Genomic DNA, 16,178 nt, shown 5'->3' with positions numbered 1-16,178 from the left:
GCCATTGAGGCCAACCAGTGAGGCATCCAGTTTAGACCAAATCTTGTCCCAACTTTACTCAGTTCTTTCACATCACCCGCTGCGGTGCACACTTCCCCATCCAGCTCCCCAGTGGGAAGTAAGCCTCGCTGTGTGGGTGGTGGTGGAGGAGCTGAGCCAAAGGTGCTGAGACCTCTGTCTGTGGGCTGTTCCTCAGGGAGCATTATAGATTGTCACAGACAGATGGGACCCTGGGTTTGCCCCTCCCTGGTCAGGTGTAACCTTGGATAAATGTCCCTCCCATTCCAGGCCTCAATTTCCCAATTGGTACAATGATGGAATGGGACTAAATGACCTTTAAGGGCCTGCCCTAAAAGTCTGAGGTTTCCTTCCTTTCCTTCCCTTCGGCTTGTAGGTACTTGGCCCTTGGAGGACAGCGAGGTTGGGGTCATCCCTCTGCTCAGGACCAGAGGGTCAACCACAGGTAGAAGGCAAGTGGTTTTGTGGGCCACCCAGGCCTTTCTTATTCTGGAGTAAGATGAAGATTGAGGGCTAGACAGGGTGGGCAGCTTCCTTCTCCATTAAGGCCCCTGGCTGATTTTTAGCCTGATTCTCAAATTCAGGCTTCACTCACTGTTTCCTTCTCCAATGGCTCAGACACTTTCTATCCTCCCCCATCTTGCTTCTCAATCCCTTTCCTCCACTCCCTCCAACTCTGGGACAAACCGTGAGAGGGCCTTTGCATATTTTAGGAAGGGGAAAATTTCCCTTCCCTTTTTTGGTTCCTTTTGGTTGGTCAAACAATTAAAATGATGTAACACAGATTAACAGGAGAAAATAAAATTTAATTTCATATGTGCGGGAACCCCACAAACACGAGAGGGTCAGAGACAGAGAGGTAAAATGAGGTGTATACACCATGCTGAGCTAAGAAATGGGATAGGGGCCTGGGGCTTCCAAGGACAGGAGGGTCATCCACAGGCAGATAAGAAGAGCAGATTTTTCCGTAATTAGGTGTCTGCTCTGCCGTATAGATGGGGTCACTTAGATAAAATTTGTTCCTGGTAATAACACCTTTTCTGGGAAAAATCCCCCATTTAAATTCTTCTAGGTAGTTAAGGGAGAGGCAGTAATTCCTCTTGAGCCCACAGGCTCTCCATTGCCTTTAGCCAAAAGAATCCACATGCCAAAGTACATCTCAGAGACCTGTTCTGAAACCCTACATATCGAACATTGAAAAACCTGTCTGTGAGTCATGGGGAGAAGGGATTGTGGATATGAAATGCTAAGAGGAAAAGTCAGGACCCAGAATGAAGTTACACGCTGGCCCAGCCACGAAAATACTATGAACGTCATTTAAGAGACAGCGTGGGTCAAGTGGTGAGTTTGAGTTTTGACTGTGAGAGCTTAGAAAAAGTAGATAACCTTTTTGAGTACGGATTCTCAACTGAAAAATGGTACTAATAATAGAAAATGGTACTTCATAGAAAAAAGGTGCGGTTGACTTCTTCATTTAGGTATTCTTTGATGACCTCTCCATTCCCTTCCGTCTCCTTTTCCTCCTCCCATGCTCCTTCAATCCTTTCGTCCTCCACACTCCTCCCACCTTCCAGCCTTCCTTTTGCGCAGGCGCCCTGTGCGGCGCTGAGTCAGGCTGCGGGGAGAATTCGGGCCGCCCGGCCGGGCCAGAGCTTGCGCCTGCGCGGTGGGCGGCTTTAGGGCGGGGCACGTTTATATTCGCTGAGGATCAGCTGACGCTCTGCATTGCAGACTGCGGAGTCAGGAGGCGTCATGTACTCCTTCTTGGTTCTGGCCAGCCTCCTGGGCGCGGGTAAGCCCTGGGACCCCCAACCTGGGGAAGGGGACCCCGCAGGACGCAGCCCGCTAGTCCCGGAGCGGGTTGTACCGGGCCTCGCCCCTTTGCTCCCCATAAGGATTAGTGAGGGGCGCGCACTGCGCAGGCGCTTGCGCAGAGCCGGGTACCTGCTGGGCGGCGGAGGGGCTGCTGGAGGCGGGAGGCGGTTGGGAGCCTGGCTGCCTAGGGGCTGGGGTCGGGCTTGTGTGCGAGGCGGCCGGGGCCGGGGAAGTAGCGTCTCCCTCACGGCCTGAGTTGGCAGACTGGGGCTCCCTTAAGCTGCCGGTCCAGCTCTCGGGGTGGGCCTGTAGGGTGACCCCTCCTGCAGCTGTGTCGTGCTTGTGCTGGACGCACGTCATGGAGATGGACTGGAGCCCCAACTTCTGGATAGACTTTGGCCCTTGGCCTCACTTGCCCCAGTTTTTAAGAGTATTGAAGTTGCAGAAAGCACCTAAGTATATCTTCCGTATTGATGTTTATCTTTGCATATATATTTACTCTTGATCCTACATCTTGAAGATGATACGGGGTTTTTGTGGTCCTGATGAGTTTGCAATGGAGCCCTCATTTCATCTTGCATGGCCATTGGCAGGTTTTGGCAGTGGCCTTTATTTTGGGGAAAATCTAAGTACCTGAGAAGTTGTGGTCCTGAAATAGTACTGACGGTTGTTAAAATCATCGCAGGTTATGTAGCCAATGCTTGGGAACCAGCTGTACTGCCTTCCTGGAATTAGAAGGGGTCCCGTGCCCTTCCCATGTTATCGAGACCAGCCCTCCTTCATTAACCTTCATTAACCTCATCTAAATCATCATGGTAAAGGGAAAGGAGTGAGGTTGATTGACTTGGAGCCAGATTTTAATTTAAATACACAGAGGATCCCAAATTTGGATGTTTTCAGATAATAGCCCACTGAGGGCAATAAACCTGATCTTCAGGCCCGTCCTCAGTTTGTTTCTAGTTAACTGTAATCTAAGGGCTAGCTTCCATTCTAACTCATGCAGCAATCCAAATTTTAATAGACAGTAATGTAATGGATGACAGAGTTGATGGGAATCAAATAAGATATTTATAGGTGAGATAGATTTAAGGTGTTTTTCTCATGTTAGCTTTCAGCAACTTCCACGAATGTGTCTTAACCTTAAACCAAGCTCCTAAACTTGCTTTACTTGTGGATTATGAAAGGCAGTCAGCTTGTCAAGAAAGATTTTTGGTTTTATAGTCACCAAAGAAACTTTCTTGCTGGGGTTGATACTGCTTTTATTCCATAGTCAGTATGATAAACTAATGCTAGTCTCTAAATTTTCTATACTGATTGAAAACGAGTTTTTTGTTTTTCAGTATCAAACTGTTCTTACTGGCAGTGAATCACTCCTCACGAGACCCTTAAGGGTTCTGAATCACTCAACCCACACAAAAAGGACTAAATTGTTTGTTTGGAAATGTAAAATCCTCCTCTGGTATATATGAGAGTATGGCTAACCAGACTGTTAAGTTAAACTAGATACCCTTTTCCCTGAACACTTGGGTAAATAGGAGTGTGTAATAATGGCCTTGTTCTAATCTTGCTGCCCAGCCTTTAGGATTATGCCAAGGTCATGCTCTGAACACGATGTATGAATGCCTGCTTGCCTTGACAGCTCTGGCCCCAGTGTAGCTTTTTGGAAATGTATTCCTAAAATTTTTAATATTGATAGTGAGCTTGTTAATGAAGGTGTCTGGTGACAGCAGCCGTCATCTGCTCCCTGAGAGCTTAGAACTTGCTGTTCCAGTGGAGGCAGAGAGTGTCATCCTGAATCTGGAGAGGCTCTATGCTTTGTGTTTTAATGATGTCCTGGTGGTAGAGACTTTTGCTCTTGAGTTATTTTCCTACTCATCCAGTTGCCCCTCCTTTTTCTCCACCTGGAAAAGAAATGGCAGTGATGGTGTACTGAGAGAATTGGAGAGTATCTCCTCTAACCTCTTAGGAGTGAAGACACTGAGGCCCCCCCAGAAATGGCTCCCCCAAATCGTAGGCCATTTACGGGGGAAGTCAGAATCAGAACCCAGGACTTCTGACAGTGCTTGCTCTTTATCCTTCCATCAACACCAAGCGCTTAACTTTACAAACTTATGGGGCTGTAATTTACATACAGAAAACATGCACCTGTTAAGTGTACACATTGAGGTATTCCTGCAGAGTGAACGAGCCCACTGTAAGCAGCCCCCAAGGTAAAGGAGGAGCATCCAGAAGCCCCTGTGCCTCCCCATCCACTCACCCTCTCTCACTTGCCCCAAAGGAAACCGCTTTGTTAGCTTCTAGCTCTGTAAATGTAAGAACCTAATTACTGTTTTTGAGCTTTTTATAAATGGGATCGTATAGTAAGGACATACTGTTGGGTGATTCCTCTAGTGGAAAAAGGCAGGCCCAGTGTTAATGAGGTGGTCAGTATAAAACAAGTGGCTTGGTGCCTGGGATATGGTACCTCTTCCCTGAAACTTAGCTGCCCCTGTTACTGCCACCTGTGTAGAGGCTAACCAGCTGAATAGTGTTTACCCGCCACTGAGGCAGGTAGCTCTCTAGGGATGCTAGAATGTGTTATGTACAAATATATATACTCATCTGATAGCTTATTTTTATTAAGATGCAAGACATGAACGTATAGCACAGCCTGCTGAATGTCAACAACTCCAGTTCTCACCTGCCAGGAATTTGGATAATTCCCCTGTTTATCAATTTTTAGTCAATAATCAACTTTACTCTGAAAATAACAAGGATTTGGTAAGTGGTTTAATTGCATTTAACAAGGTGTATCCAATACCTCCTACGACAGTTGAAGCGTATTAGATCAGGTGGTCAGGATTTTTCTAGATGGGGAAGGAGAACTTGCTCCTCCATTTTCTTGGGCTCTGAAGCTGGAATGGCTGGGCTGTGGCTTAACTGAATGGGGATGAGGAAGGGCGACAGGGTGTTGCTGGCTGGGGAAAATACCTAATAAGGCACGGGAAGCTCTCAGGGCCAAGACCATGCCACTTGGGCAAGTGTGCACTGCAGCTTCTGGAAGCAGTCTTCTAGCATGGGCATTCTAGGTCCTCTAAGCCTTGCTTCCGCCACCAGTTATTTGCTTCTGCCTCCTGGAAGGAGGGTCTGGATTTTCCTGCCCTGCCTGTTTTTTTTTTTTTTTTTTTAAATCATTTTAAAACTGATGGTAAATATAGTGATTGGGATGAACAGTTTGACTGTTGGCGAAAGCACTCATTGCTTTACTTTTGTTCCGTGAAGTTCCAGAAAATAACCTGAATTAATGGCCTTGGGTAATGGTCTATGCACTGAAAAATAACCTGTCAAAATTCCATGTTTTCTTGCGGAATTTATAATTCTTTATGATGGGAGTGAGATGATACTGTAGAATAGAAGTTTAACTTTATCACATCATTGACTGACCTTGGGCAATTTTCTTCAACTGTGCTTCCTCATCTGTACAATGGGATTAATAATGTGATGCTTTAATAACTTACTGTACGACAAGGCATAGGTAAATAAGTACTATAGGGTTTGTTGTTAAACCACAAAAAAACAATACTATGTTTGTTAATGTCCTTGTCCCACCAGCACAAGGACAAAATCAGTCTCTGCTCTTGATTTTGTGATGTCTCCTGCCTTCTTTCATTTCATGGGATGTTGTAAATTTAACAACAAACAAAATTAAATTGACTTGTAAATATGTTATGTTGGACGTAATTACCAGATCAGAAAACAAACTAGGGTAGGTAGTCAGCCATTAGGAGGGAGGTGGGAAAGAATTTGGCTAGGCAGCCAAACTCTTGGTTTATACATCAGTTTTTAACAGAACAGCCCAGCACATCAGGGCTGGTTCCTGGTAACCTGACTACTCAGATTCTAGGCTGGTTGTCCCTAACCATGGTACCTGGGGTAAGTCTGTTCTCCACTCCCCGCCCCAGTCTGGTTTCCCCATCCCTCAATGGCGGTGAACTGTTCAGATAATAACTGCACACAGTAAACAAGTTCCATCGGTGTAATAGTGCATAGAGTAAAAAGTATGTTTCCCTCCCACCACTGTCCCCTGGGCCTTTCCCAGAGGCAGCCTGGTACCAGCTCCTTTAGGAGCCTTCCGGAGCTACCTATAGGTGGCTGTGTGTATGATTTCCCCTTCTGTTTTTCTTTTTAACACAAACACATATTACACTGTTTCGCTCCTTGCTCTTTTTTAAAATTGTGGAACATTCTAGACATCTGGAAAAGTGGAAGAGTAATGATAATGAACACCTATGTATATAACACTCTAGTTAAGATATAGAACAACCGCTGCCTTCCATAGATAACCACCTTCCTGGCCTTGGTGTTTATCATCCCCCTGCAGGTCTCTCTTTATACTTTCATACATATATGTGTGATCATCAGCGGTATGTGTAGTATTGTTCTGGATTTTTTTTTTTAACCTTTTAGGCCGCACTGCGCGGCATGCGGAACTTCCCCGACCAGGGGTTGAACCCCGGCCCCCTGCGGTGGAAGCGACAGTCTTAACCACTAGACCACCAGGGAAGTCCTGTTTTGGATATTTCAAATATTTTATGAATAATATATATTCTTGGGTTAGTAATTTTTTTTATTTTGCTAGTGAGGTTCATTCATTTTGAAAATGTTTAGATCTGTTTCGTTCATCTTCTCCGCAGTACAGTATTACATCTCTATCATACTTATTCTCCATTCTGTTCATAGACATTTAGATTATTTCCAGTTGTTTTATTGTTGTTACAAACGGCTTCTATAAAGACTCTGGTGCACATGAACAGACATTTCCTTAGAGGATATACCTAGGAACAGAATTGCTGAGTTGAGGAGTATATCTGTTTTCACCTTAATTAGAAATCGCTGAATTACTCTCTCAAATGATTTTAGGAATTTCTGTTCCCACAGAATATGCGGTTTTTAGTTGCAGTATTAACATGTGATGTCAAACTTGAAATTTTGCCATGATAAAAGGGTGAGGTGGTTTTCATTTGCATTTCTCCTTTTATTTGTATCTTTAGAGGTTATTTCATGCTAATACAGATAGATCTATACTACTGCCTTTCTAAAAAAACATAAATTTTGGAATAATCTTAGATTTACAGGCAAGTTGCAAAGCTAGTACAGCGAGTTTCTATATACCCTGCACCCAAACTTCCCTTACTGTTAACATCTTATATAACCGCTGTACATTTGTCAAAAGTAAGAAATTAACCTTACTGTTCACTAGACTGCACACTACATTTGGATTTTACCAATTTTCCCAGTAATCTCTTGTTTCTGTTCCAGGAGTGGATCCAGAGTACCACATTGCACTTAAGTTGTCCTATCTTCTTAATCACCTTCTACCTCCCAGCTGTTAAAAAAAAAAAGCTGCAGAGTATTTTATTGTATGGATGTGTCAATTTAGTTAAACCTGTTGATGGACATCTGTGTCACAGAAAAAGTGAGATGGATTCTAATGACACTTCCAAATTTTAAAATTAAATTCTGGCCACGTTTGGATAGATACTGCTTTTGAAAAGAAATTCTTTACATGACAGGAAACTACGTAAATAAGATTGAAGGAGATGTTATAGAAGGTTCTTTTGGCCAGTCTTAGTGGCGTCACTTATTATAGTAAAAAAAAAAAAAAAAAAAAAAAACAGAACTCCTTTAACAGCTGTGCTGGAATGCTGTCTCCATGTGCAGGCACTGATGCCAGAGGGTCATGTGGCTCTTCCTGTCTCACTAGGAGTAAAACCTAAAGTTTATTCTGCAAGGTCATGTCATCTGGCCCTCGGCTGCTGTTCAGAGTTCTTCCTCTCCCATCAGGTCAGGACTGCTTACTTACTGTTGCCCATTTGGTGTTCTACCTATTTGGGTCATCTTCCTTTCCAGGTAATCATGTAGTTTACTCTCTGCCCAGGTGTTGCCTTACCAGAGTTGCGCCCTGCTCTGTCTGAAATGTCCATGTCTTGCTCTTCCTTGGCTTCATTTTTCTTCGTAGCACTTGGCACTGCCGGGCATCATATGATTTTTTTTTTTTTTTTTTTTTTTTTTTGCGGTACGCGGGCCTCTCACTGTTGCGGCCTCTCCCTCTCCCGTTGCGGAGCACAGGCTCCAGACGCGCAGGCTCAGCGGTCATGGCTCACGGGCCCCGCCGCTCCGTGGCATGTGGGATCTTCCCGGACCGGGGCACGAACCCGCGTCCCCTGCGTCGGCAGGTGGACTCTCAACCACTGTGCCACCAGGGAAGCCCCATATGATGTGTTTTTATTTGTTGTCGTGGTCACTGACTGGATCTGCAGCACATACAACAGTGTTTGGCCTGTAATAGGTGCTCAGTCCTGCTGAACCGTGGTGTGAGCTGTAGCAAGAGGACTTAAGCTCAGTAACTGCTGGTGGGTCGGTGTGCATGAAACTTAAATGCTGGTAGTGCCAGATCTTTATCACGATTAAACAAAGCATTTTCTTTTATTAACTGAAACGAATTTTACGAAATTGTGTTTAGGAGTTTGCAAATCAAGAGTGACTTTGGACTCAAGTGAAGTGTTGGCTTTTAATAATAGTTCGTGTCCAGGTTAGAGCCAATCCCCCCACCCCCACCCCGAGCCTTTTGGAGAGGATTTTATGTAGGGGTTAGGGACACAGGACCCTAACATAACTAAGATACCCCTGGTGGCCCTGATTTGAGGTAAATCTGAAAAGGGAACCAGCTATAATCTGAGGAGTTGTTTCCCCTCTTTTTAGTTCCAGAACTTAGTTGTTCTTAAATGTTTAACCCAGTGGTTCTCAAACTTTTGGTCTCAGGATCCCTGTATACTCCTGAGTCATTGAGAGACCCCAAAGAGCTTTTGTTAATCTGGGTTGTATCTGTGATATTTACCATCTTATAAATGAAGCTGACAAAATTTTAAAAATAATCCTTAAAAAAAATAAATCCGTTACATGTTAACGTATTGTGATTATAATGAAAAATAGCTGTTTTCCTAAACATAAACCTATTTAGTGAGAAGAACAACTTATTCTACATTTTTGCAATCTTTTTGACACCTGGCTGGATTTTCAGCTGCCTCTGCATTCATTCTTTTGCACTGTCACATGTCATATGCTTCCAGAAAAATTCCACTGCTCATTTTTGAGTGAATGAGTGAAAAGGGCAGCTAACATCTTCATATCACTATTATGAGAATTTTGACTTCATGGATCCCCTAGAAGAATCTCTGAGACCCTCAGTGTTCTGTGGGCCACGCTTTGAGTGTGAACTACCAGTGTAGCTGATTTGCAGGAACTGCAGACATCATAGCAGATGACACTTCCTGAGAGTTCATTGTGTGCCCAGCACTGTTCTAAGTGCTTTTTGCTTAACATTTTATCCTCATAGCAGCCCTCTCAGGTGAGAGCAACTAAATCAGAATGCTGGGGACATTCTAATATCCTGCCCTAATCCATGCTGTGGTCTGAATTTTAGATTTCAGCATTTCCAATGAAGGTGGTATTCCTTTTAAGTATTAAGTACTCAAAAGTGACATTTATAGTAGACACACTTGCATGTATCTGAAACTTTTTACTTAATAAACAGTCATGTGCAATGAGCCCAGAACACTGAATTTCCTTATTAGTGGGTTTGCATGAAATCTTTTTTTTTTTTTTTATGCATATTATTGTCTTCTTCAAGGGTGCAGAGACCACCCAGCCGGTTAGCAGGGATGGGATAGAGCCTGGGCCGGCTTCTGGCTGGCTGGCTGGCTGAATTGATTTCTGGGCTGTACCCTGGGCCGAGTGTAGAACCATACAGATGTGCCTTTGACCTCTGCCTGTACCCATTCACCTGGCTGGACCTTGGGCATTTCTGTCAGGGGCTTCTTCATGGTCCAGTTGTCGAGTAATATTGTCTAAGGTGATTTAAGTTTATGTCTGATCATCACCTGATAGGTTGACACTTTGGAAGAAGAGCTTTGCTGACAGGAGTTTATATTGGACTGGAGTGCTCCTTTTTTCTTTTTTTAATTAATATTTTTTATTGGAGTATAGCTGATTTACAGTGTGTGTTAGGACTAGAGTGCTCTTTCTTTAAATATATATTTATTTTATTTTTGGGTCTTCGTGCAGACTTTCTCTAGTTGCGGCAAGTGGGGGCTACTCTTCGTTGCAGTGCGCGGGCTTCTCATTGCAGTGGCTTCTCTTGTTGCGGAGCACGGTCTCTAGGCACACGGGCTTGCGTAGTTGTGGCATGCGGGCTCAGTAGCTGTGGCACGCGGGCTCTAGAGCGCAGGCTCAGTAGCTGTGGCACACGGGCTTAGTTGCTCCACGGCATGTGGGATCTTCCCGGACCACAGATCAAACCTGTGTCCCCTGCATTGGCAGGCGGATTCTTTTGTTTTTTTTCTTTTTTTTGCAGTGCGCGGGCCTCTCCCTGTTGTGGCCTCTACCGTTGCGGAGCACAGGCTCCGGACGTGCAGGCTCAGCAGCCATGGCTCACAGGCCCAGCCGTTCCGTGGCATGTGGGATCTTCCCGGACCGGGGTACAAACCCGTGTCCCCTGTATCGGCAGGTGGACTCTCAACCACTGCGCCACCACGGAAGCCCTGAAAATTCTATCTTAGCTGGTGTTGGTACCTCAGGGTCAGGGTCTCAGCCCTGTACTGCAGGGCTCCACTGTGGCCTTTGCTCATGGCCTGAGGCCAGGAACCAAGGAGGAAGGGAGTTTTGATTGTCACTCATTTTCTGAAAGTGATGACATTTGGTTTGGAGACTTTGGTCCCATACCCGTGGCTAAGCATATGACCCCAGGCCTTCTCAGCCACCCAGGTGGTTCTATGGAGGGATGAGCCTGTGGTTGGGCTTCCTACCAGAGCATGTGACCAGGCAGCTGAGGGCTCTGACTGGCAGTGAACTTCCTCAAGGCTGTGACTCCAGGTAGGGGTGGAAGAGGGCCCATGAGGGTGGGTGCTGGTCACAGCTCCTTCTGGGCCCCTCTGAGTATGACTTTTCCTTCCGTCTTTGTGCTTTCCTGAATTTTCTTAATTGTAGGCAGTGAACATACGTGGTTTGGTAATCAGGAAAAAAAGCCTGTTATTATTTTTAAATTTTTTAAAATTATTTTTTAAAATTAATTTTTTTTTTTTTTTTTTGCGGTACACGGGCCTCTCACTGTTGTGGCCTCTCCCGTTGCGGACCACAGGCTCCGGACGCGCAGGCTCAGCGGCCATGGCCCACGGGCCCAGCTGCTCCGCGGCATGTGGGATCTTCCCGGACCAGGGCACGAACCTGCGTCCCCTGCATCGGCAGGCGGACTCTCAACCACTGCGCCACCAGGGAAGCCCTAAAATTAATTTTTATTGGATTACAGTTGCCTTACAAGCCTGTTATTATTATTATTATATATATATATTTTTTGCTGTACGCGGGCCTCTCACTGTTGTGGCCTCTCCCGTTGCAGAGCACAGGCTCTGGACGCGCAGGCTCAGTGGCCATGGCACATGGGCCCAGCCGCTCAGCGGCATGTGGGATCTTCCCGGACTGGGGCACGAACCCGTGTCCCCTGCATCGGCAGGCGCACTCTCAACCACTACGCCACCAGGGAAGCCCGGGAGTGCTCTTGAATGAACTAGTTAGGAATTTCTCTTCCCAAAATCAATTATGCCAAATTGAATCATTCTTTTACAATCTAAGAAGATCACACAGCCTTGCCCCTCAGTGTGTGTTATCACACAAGGCAGTGTACCTGAGGATTCTGTTGCTTTCTTCATGTGGATTGATTTCTTGTCCTAGAATGATCTGGCTTGTGAGGAAAATTAAAAAGCAAGGGGGCAGTGCGAGAGGAGAAGCAGGGAAGAAAGAACCTTTGTCTTAAGTAACAGAAATAATAGCTTATCTGAGCCAGAGGTGATGGGATGTCAGCCTAGCAGCTTGAAAGCTTTATTGCCACAGATTCCTTCTGTGATAAGAGGACTATTTGGACCTTACTTCCTCCAGATCAAGGCAGGCTGCCTCTAAGCGTATGCCATTCAGAATGATTAAATGGGCAGTATTTTTATTCTGCTCTGCAGAATGTTTTCCAAAAGCAAGATCCTCTAAAGAAGGGACAAGTGCTCTTTGTCATCGAAGGTATTTGTGACACCAGCTGTTTCATCGAGTAGTCAGTGTTGAGTGCATTGTGTTATCTCCTGCTCTTAGGGAATCTAAGTGCACAAATTCTCCTGAGAAATGTCTGAATGCGGGGGACCTGAGGCAGATACTGCCTCTCCTGGGGTTCCTCTCTCTTGGTTTCCTAGCAACCGGCTTGTTGCCATGGCAATGCATTACCCAGGCAGCAGATCCACTGCCCTGTGGAATGTGTACTCTGATTGTTGAGATTGGGAGGCTGCTTGCATTTTCTGTTACCCCCTTTTTTTTTTTTTTGATAATTAGACTCGAACGGTATTTAGCATATGTTAACTGAAATATTTAAAAGGAATAAAAAAGATTTTATATGGCTAAAATAATAAGACTGATTGTTTTAACAAATAGGGCATAAAACACACATTCTAGGAATGATTATCCCTTTCATTCTGAGGTGGTTTTTGAAAATCTTTGTTAATTATATGGTGTACATGGACTTTAAAATATCGCAGTGGAGGTAGGCCTTAGTAAAGACTTGTCATTTGGAGACGATTTTGGTGAGTGAGGTAGATGATTAAGCTGGTATTATAGTTAGGCTTAGGTTTGACTGCAGACAACAGAGACCTAGAATAATGGTGCCTTAATTATGATTGAACTGTTCCCATCTATCATAGCGAGTTCAGGAGCCAGGCAGTCTAGGGCTAGCATAGTGGTTCTACTTCCAAAAGAATTTGGAGACCCAGGCTCTTCTAGCTCAGTGCTCTGCATCATTGAGGTCTAGGCCCTTTCTTCATGGCCCATCATGGCTGCCAAAGTTCCAGCCATCACTTGTCTTTAAAAGTGCAATAATGTCTACTAACATCCCATCAGCCAGAATGTGGTTTCATGGCCAGACCCTGCTACAAGGGGGACTGGGAAATGTGGTTTTAAATTTTGGCAGCCATGTGTGTAGCTAAGAATTTGTGGTTCTGTTCCTTTGAAAGGAGTGGAGAATAGATATAGGGAGCAACTTGTGGTCTGTGCCACACTGGGTGATAATTGTTCCCTAAAGCAGGTTGTAAGGTTTAACTATTTTTTCTGATTTTAAAAGTAACATGAGAAAAAATTAATTTATGCTAGTATACAAAAATTAGAATGTGAACACCTCCCTTTGTCATCCTTTCCCTCGAGTCCACCATTAACAAGCCAGTGTACAATTAACTGAGCTTCATAAGTACCAGGCACTCTCAGTGCTTTCTGTGCCTTCTTATTAATCTTCACAGAATTCCTGAGAAGAGGGCACTCTTTTTTTTAAAGGAAGTTAATTAATTAATTAATTAATTTATGGCTGGGTTGGGTCTTCGTTGCTGCGTGGGCTTTCTCTAGTGTTGAGCGGGGGCTACTCTTCGTTGCGGTGCGCGGGCTTCTCATTGCAGCGGCTTCTCTTGTTGCGGACCGTGGGCTCTAGGTGTGCGGGCTTCAGTAGCTGTGGCTCACGAGCTCTAGAGCGCAGGCTCAGTAGCCATGGCCCATGGGCTTAGTTGCTCCGCGGCATGTGGGATCTTCCCAGACCAGGACTTGAACCCGTGTCCCCTGCGTTGGCAGGCAGATTCTTAACCACTGAGCCACCAGGGAAGCCCCAAGGGCACTCTTATTTTCCATATTTTGCAGATAATTGTGGCGTTAGTAAGTTGTCTGAGGCTTGGCTTTAGTAGACAGCACAGCAGGAATTTCGTCAGGTCTGTCTACCCCCAACACTCAGGGCAGTGATCATGTTGCCATACTGCCTCTGTGCCCTTCCAGAGAAGGAGAGGTTTTTGAGGGGGCTTTTCTAAAAAGTGGGTTCCAAAAATATTTTCAACAGTGGCAACTTTCTTGGGATTGGAGGGCCAATCAGCCTGTAGCTCCAATGACGTGAATTACTGAAAGCTTTTCACTGGTGGTGGTACTGGTGCTTCGCTGGGCGCCTCTCATTTTTGCCCACGCAGGGCTTCTTGTTTAGCTTCTAGCTACACAGGATCGACTCCTGGGCTCATTACAGTGGGGCCTGTGCTTCACTCTCCTGGTGATTTCTGGGTCTTGAATTTAGCAACCAACAACTTCTGAGGTTGCTGGGAAACAGCTCTCTAGGTCTTTGAGCTGCCAGTTAATGACCTGATTAAATGTAGAGAAAGCATAGAACATCCTTGATTCAGCTATTTGTGGAACACCTGTTCTGGGCAAGATAGTAGATGTGAAAAAGGTCTTCCAGTTGCTACTGTGGATAATAATAGTAATAGTGCTCATTGGACTTCTGTAGCATGCCAGCACTGCCCTGTGTTTTACAGTCGGTTAATTTTTACAAATCCCTTGGGGTAGGTACTAGTAATAGCCCCATTTTGCAGATTGGAAGACCAAAGTCTGAAGGTCACATGACTAGAAGTGGTAGAGCCATGATCTGAACCTTCACTGTCTGATTTCAGAGGCAGTCTGGTAGGGGAGTCAAGATAATGTGGGTAAATTAAGATACCAGAGAGAGAGATGATGGTTGAGAGACTAATACTCTGGCCGTTGAAAGTGCATAGTTACGTCGTCTCCTTTCTCAAAACAATCCAGTGATCAATGGCTTCATCCTCATTTTACAGATGGAAAACAAGCTGAGAAGGATGGCGATTTGTTTAGGGTCATTTGGACAGGACTTGCAGGCAGATCTTATTTTCTTTTCAGTATACCGTGTTTGAAAAACCTTTAACTTGTTAGATGGTGGGTAAGTTGCCTTAGAAGCCTCGCTCTAAACTTGGGGTTTAGCCCCTTCTCACTTAAGAAGTCATCGTAAGAGCAGCTAAAACACACACGGCTGTGGTGAGCTCTCCCTCCTTCCCTCCCTCCCAGGCTCACTGAGGATTTTGGGTCAGAGTCTAGAGCGGCCACCAAGCCCATGACGGATCCAGCTCGTGGCAGCTGTTCTCAAGACAGTAAAATTCCACTACAGCCTGTCTTTGATAAGTGACCTACATGTGGAGTGGTTTAGAGCACATCTGCTTATTTTCTTCTAAGCCTAGGAGTAAGAAGGGAACAGAGCCCCCACCCCTTTCCTAAGGAGATAACCACTGAAGTCTTAAAAAAACAAAAAACAAACCTGAAACCCTGTCCTCATAAAATGAAACTTGGTTGTGGGGTTTTAGTGTCTCTGAAGTGATCATTTCTCTGACTCCAGCCCGCCAGCATTTGTCACTGAGGGCTCGAATGCCAGGCCCTTGAACTAAGAAGTGTAGTGCTCGCCTTACCCTGAGCAGTGATCCTTCTTAATAGGACAAATTTAATCAAATCTCCAGGGTGTCAGGCAGACGTTCTAAGAACTGTCTTAGAGTTCAGCCTGTTGCCTCAGGGAAGGAAGTTGGTTTTTGAGGGCAGTGTGGGAAGATGAAAATAGAGATGAAAGCTTTGCTGGGAAGATGTTTTGAGAAATAACTCATAAGAATGTAGGTTAGGGTAATTTTCATATTGGTTATGTGTGAATACTGAAAATGTCATTTGCCTCATTATTCTAACAGTGAAGACTTTTGTAGCCTCTAGAGGTCTTCTAGCCCCGCTCACCACTCAGGATCCCTCTGACACAGAATCCGTGTAGGTTGGGCATTTCGTTTCTGCTTGGTTGCTCCCACTCTTGTAGAGGTCATCACATAACAAGCCAACTCATTCCCTTTTTTTTTTTTTTTTTTTTTTTTAAGCATCAGTTTAATGGTTAGAGGACAGTTCAGGCTTCAGAGTGAGAACTCTGACTTCAAGTTGAGACTCTGCACTTATTAGTTAGAACCTGCTTAATCTCTCACAGGTTTCCTTAATTTTTTTCTTTCTTCTGGCTGTGCCGTGTGGCATGTGGGACCCTTATTCCCTACCAGGGATCAAACCCCGCGTCCCCTGCAGTGGGAACGTGGGGTCTTAACCACTGGACCACCAGGGAAGTCTGCGATTCCCCTTTTATAGCCTGTGGGTGTTAAGTGTGTTCCTTACCTTGAGCTGTGGTCTGCTTCCCTTCACCTCTACCCAACCGCTCTGAGGTCTGGGATCGGAAGCCACCACCCAGAGCAGATCCACCCCCATGTCAGAGGTGGAAGGTGTCCTTCACCTGTGAAGATAACTGTGCTTATCCCGGAAACCTTCTCTCCCCCAGCTAAACACCTGCAGTCTCCTAAGGGCCTCGCCTTCCGACCTGCGCTTGTCACTCTCCCACGGGAAGCAGGGCGCGCAGGTGTGCTCTGCCTGCCTGTGTCCACTCCCGCCGCAGCTTC

General features: G+C 45.3%; 1 protein-coding gene across 2 annotated transcripts in view; it reads left to right on the top strand.

The window, feature by feature from the left end:
• Nucleotides 1–1,694: 1,694 nt before the first annotated feature.
• The window catches only part of PSAP (prosaposin), a 34,022-nt gene continuing 19,538 nt past the window's right edge, over nucleotides 1,695–16,178 (top strand). For both annotated transcript variants that reach the window (XM_082673847.1, XM_082673846.1), the window contains exon 1: nucleotides 1,695–1,810. In XM_082673847.1, coding sequence (XP_082529973.1) covers nucleotides 1,771–1,810 — 40 coding nt within the window. In that variant the 5' untranslated portion in view covers nucleotides 1,695–1,770. The remainder of the gene's footprint in view (nucleotides 1,811–16,178) is intronic.

The sequence above is a fragment of the Grampus griseus genome, assembly GCF_964374135.1.
Source record: "Grampus griseus genome assembly, chromosome: 16".
Lineage (NCBI taxonomy): Eukaryota > Metazoa > Chordata > Mammalia > Artiodactyla > Delphinidae > Grampus > Grampus griseus.
This window is presented reverse-complemented; position numbering and strand designations above follow the sequence as displayed.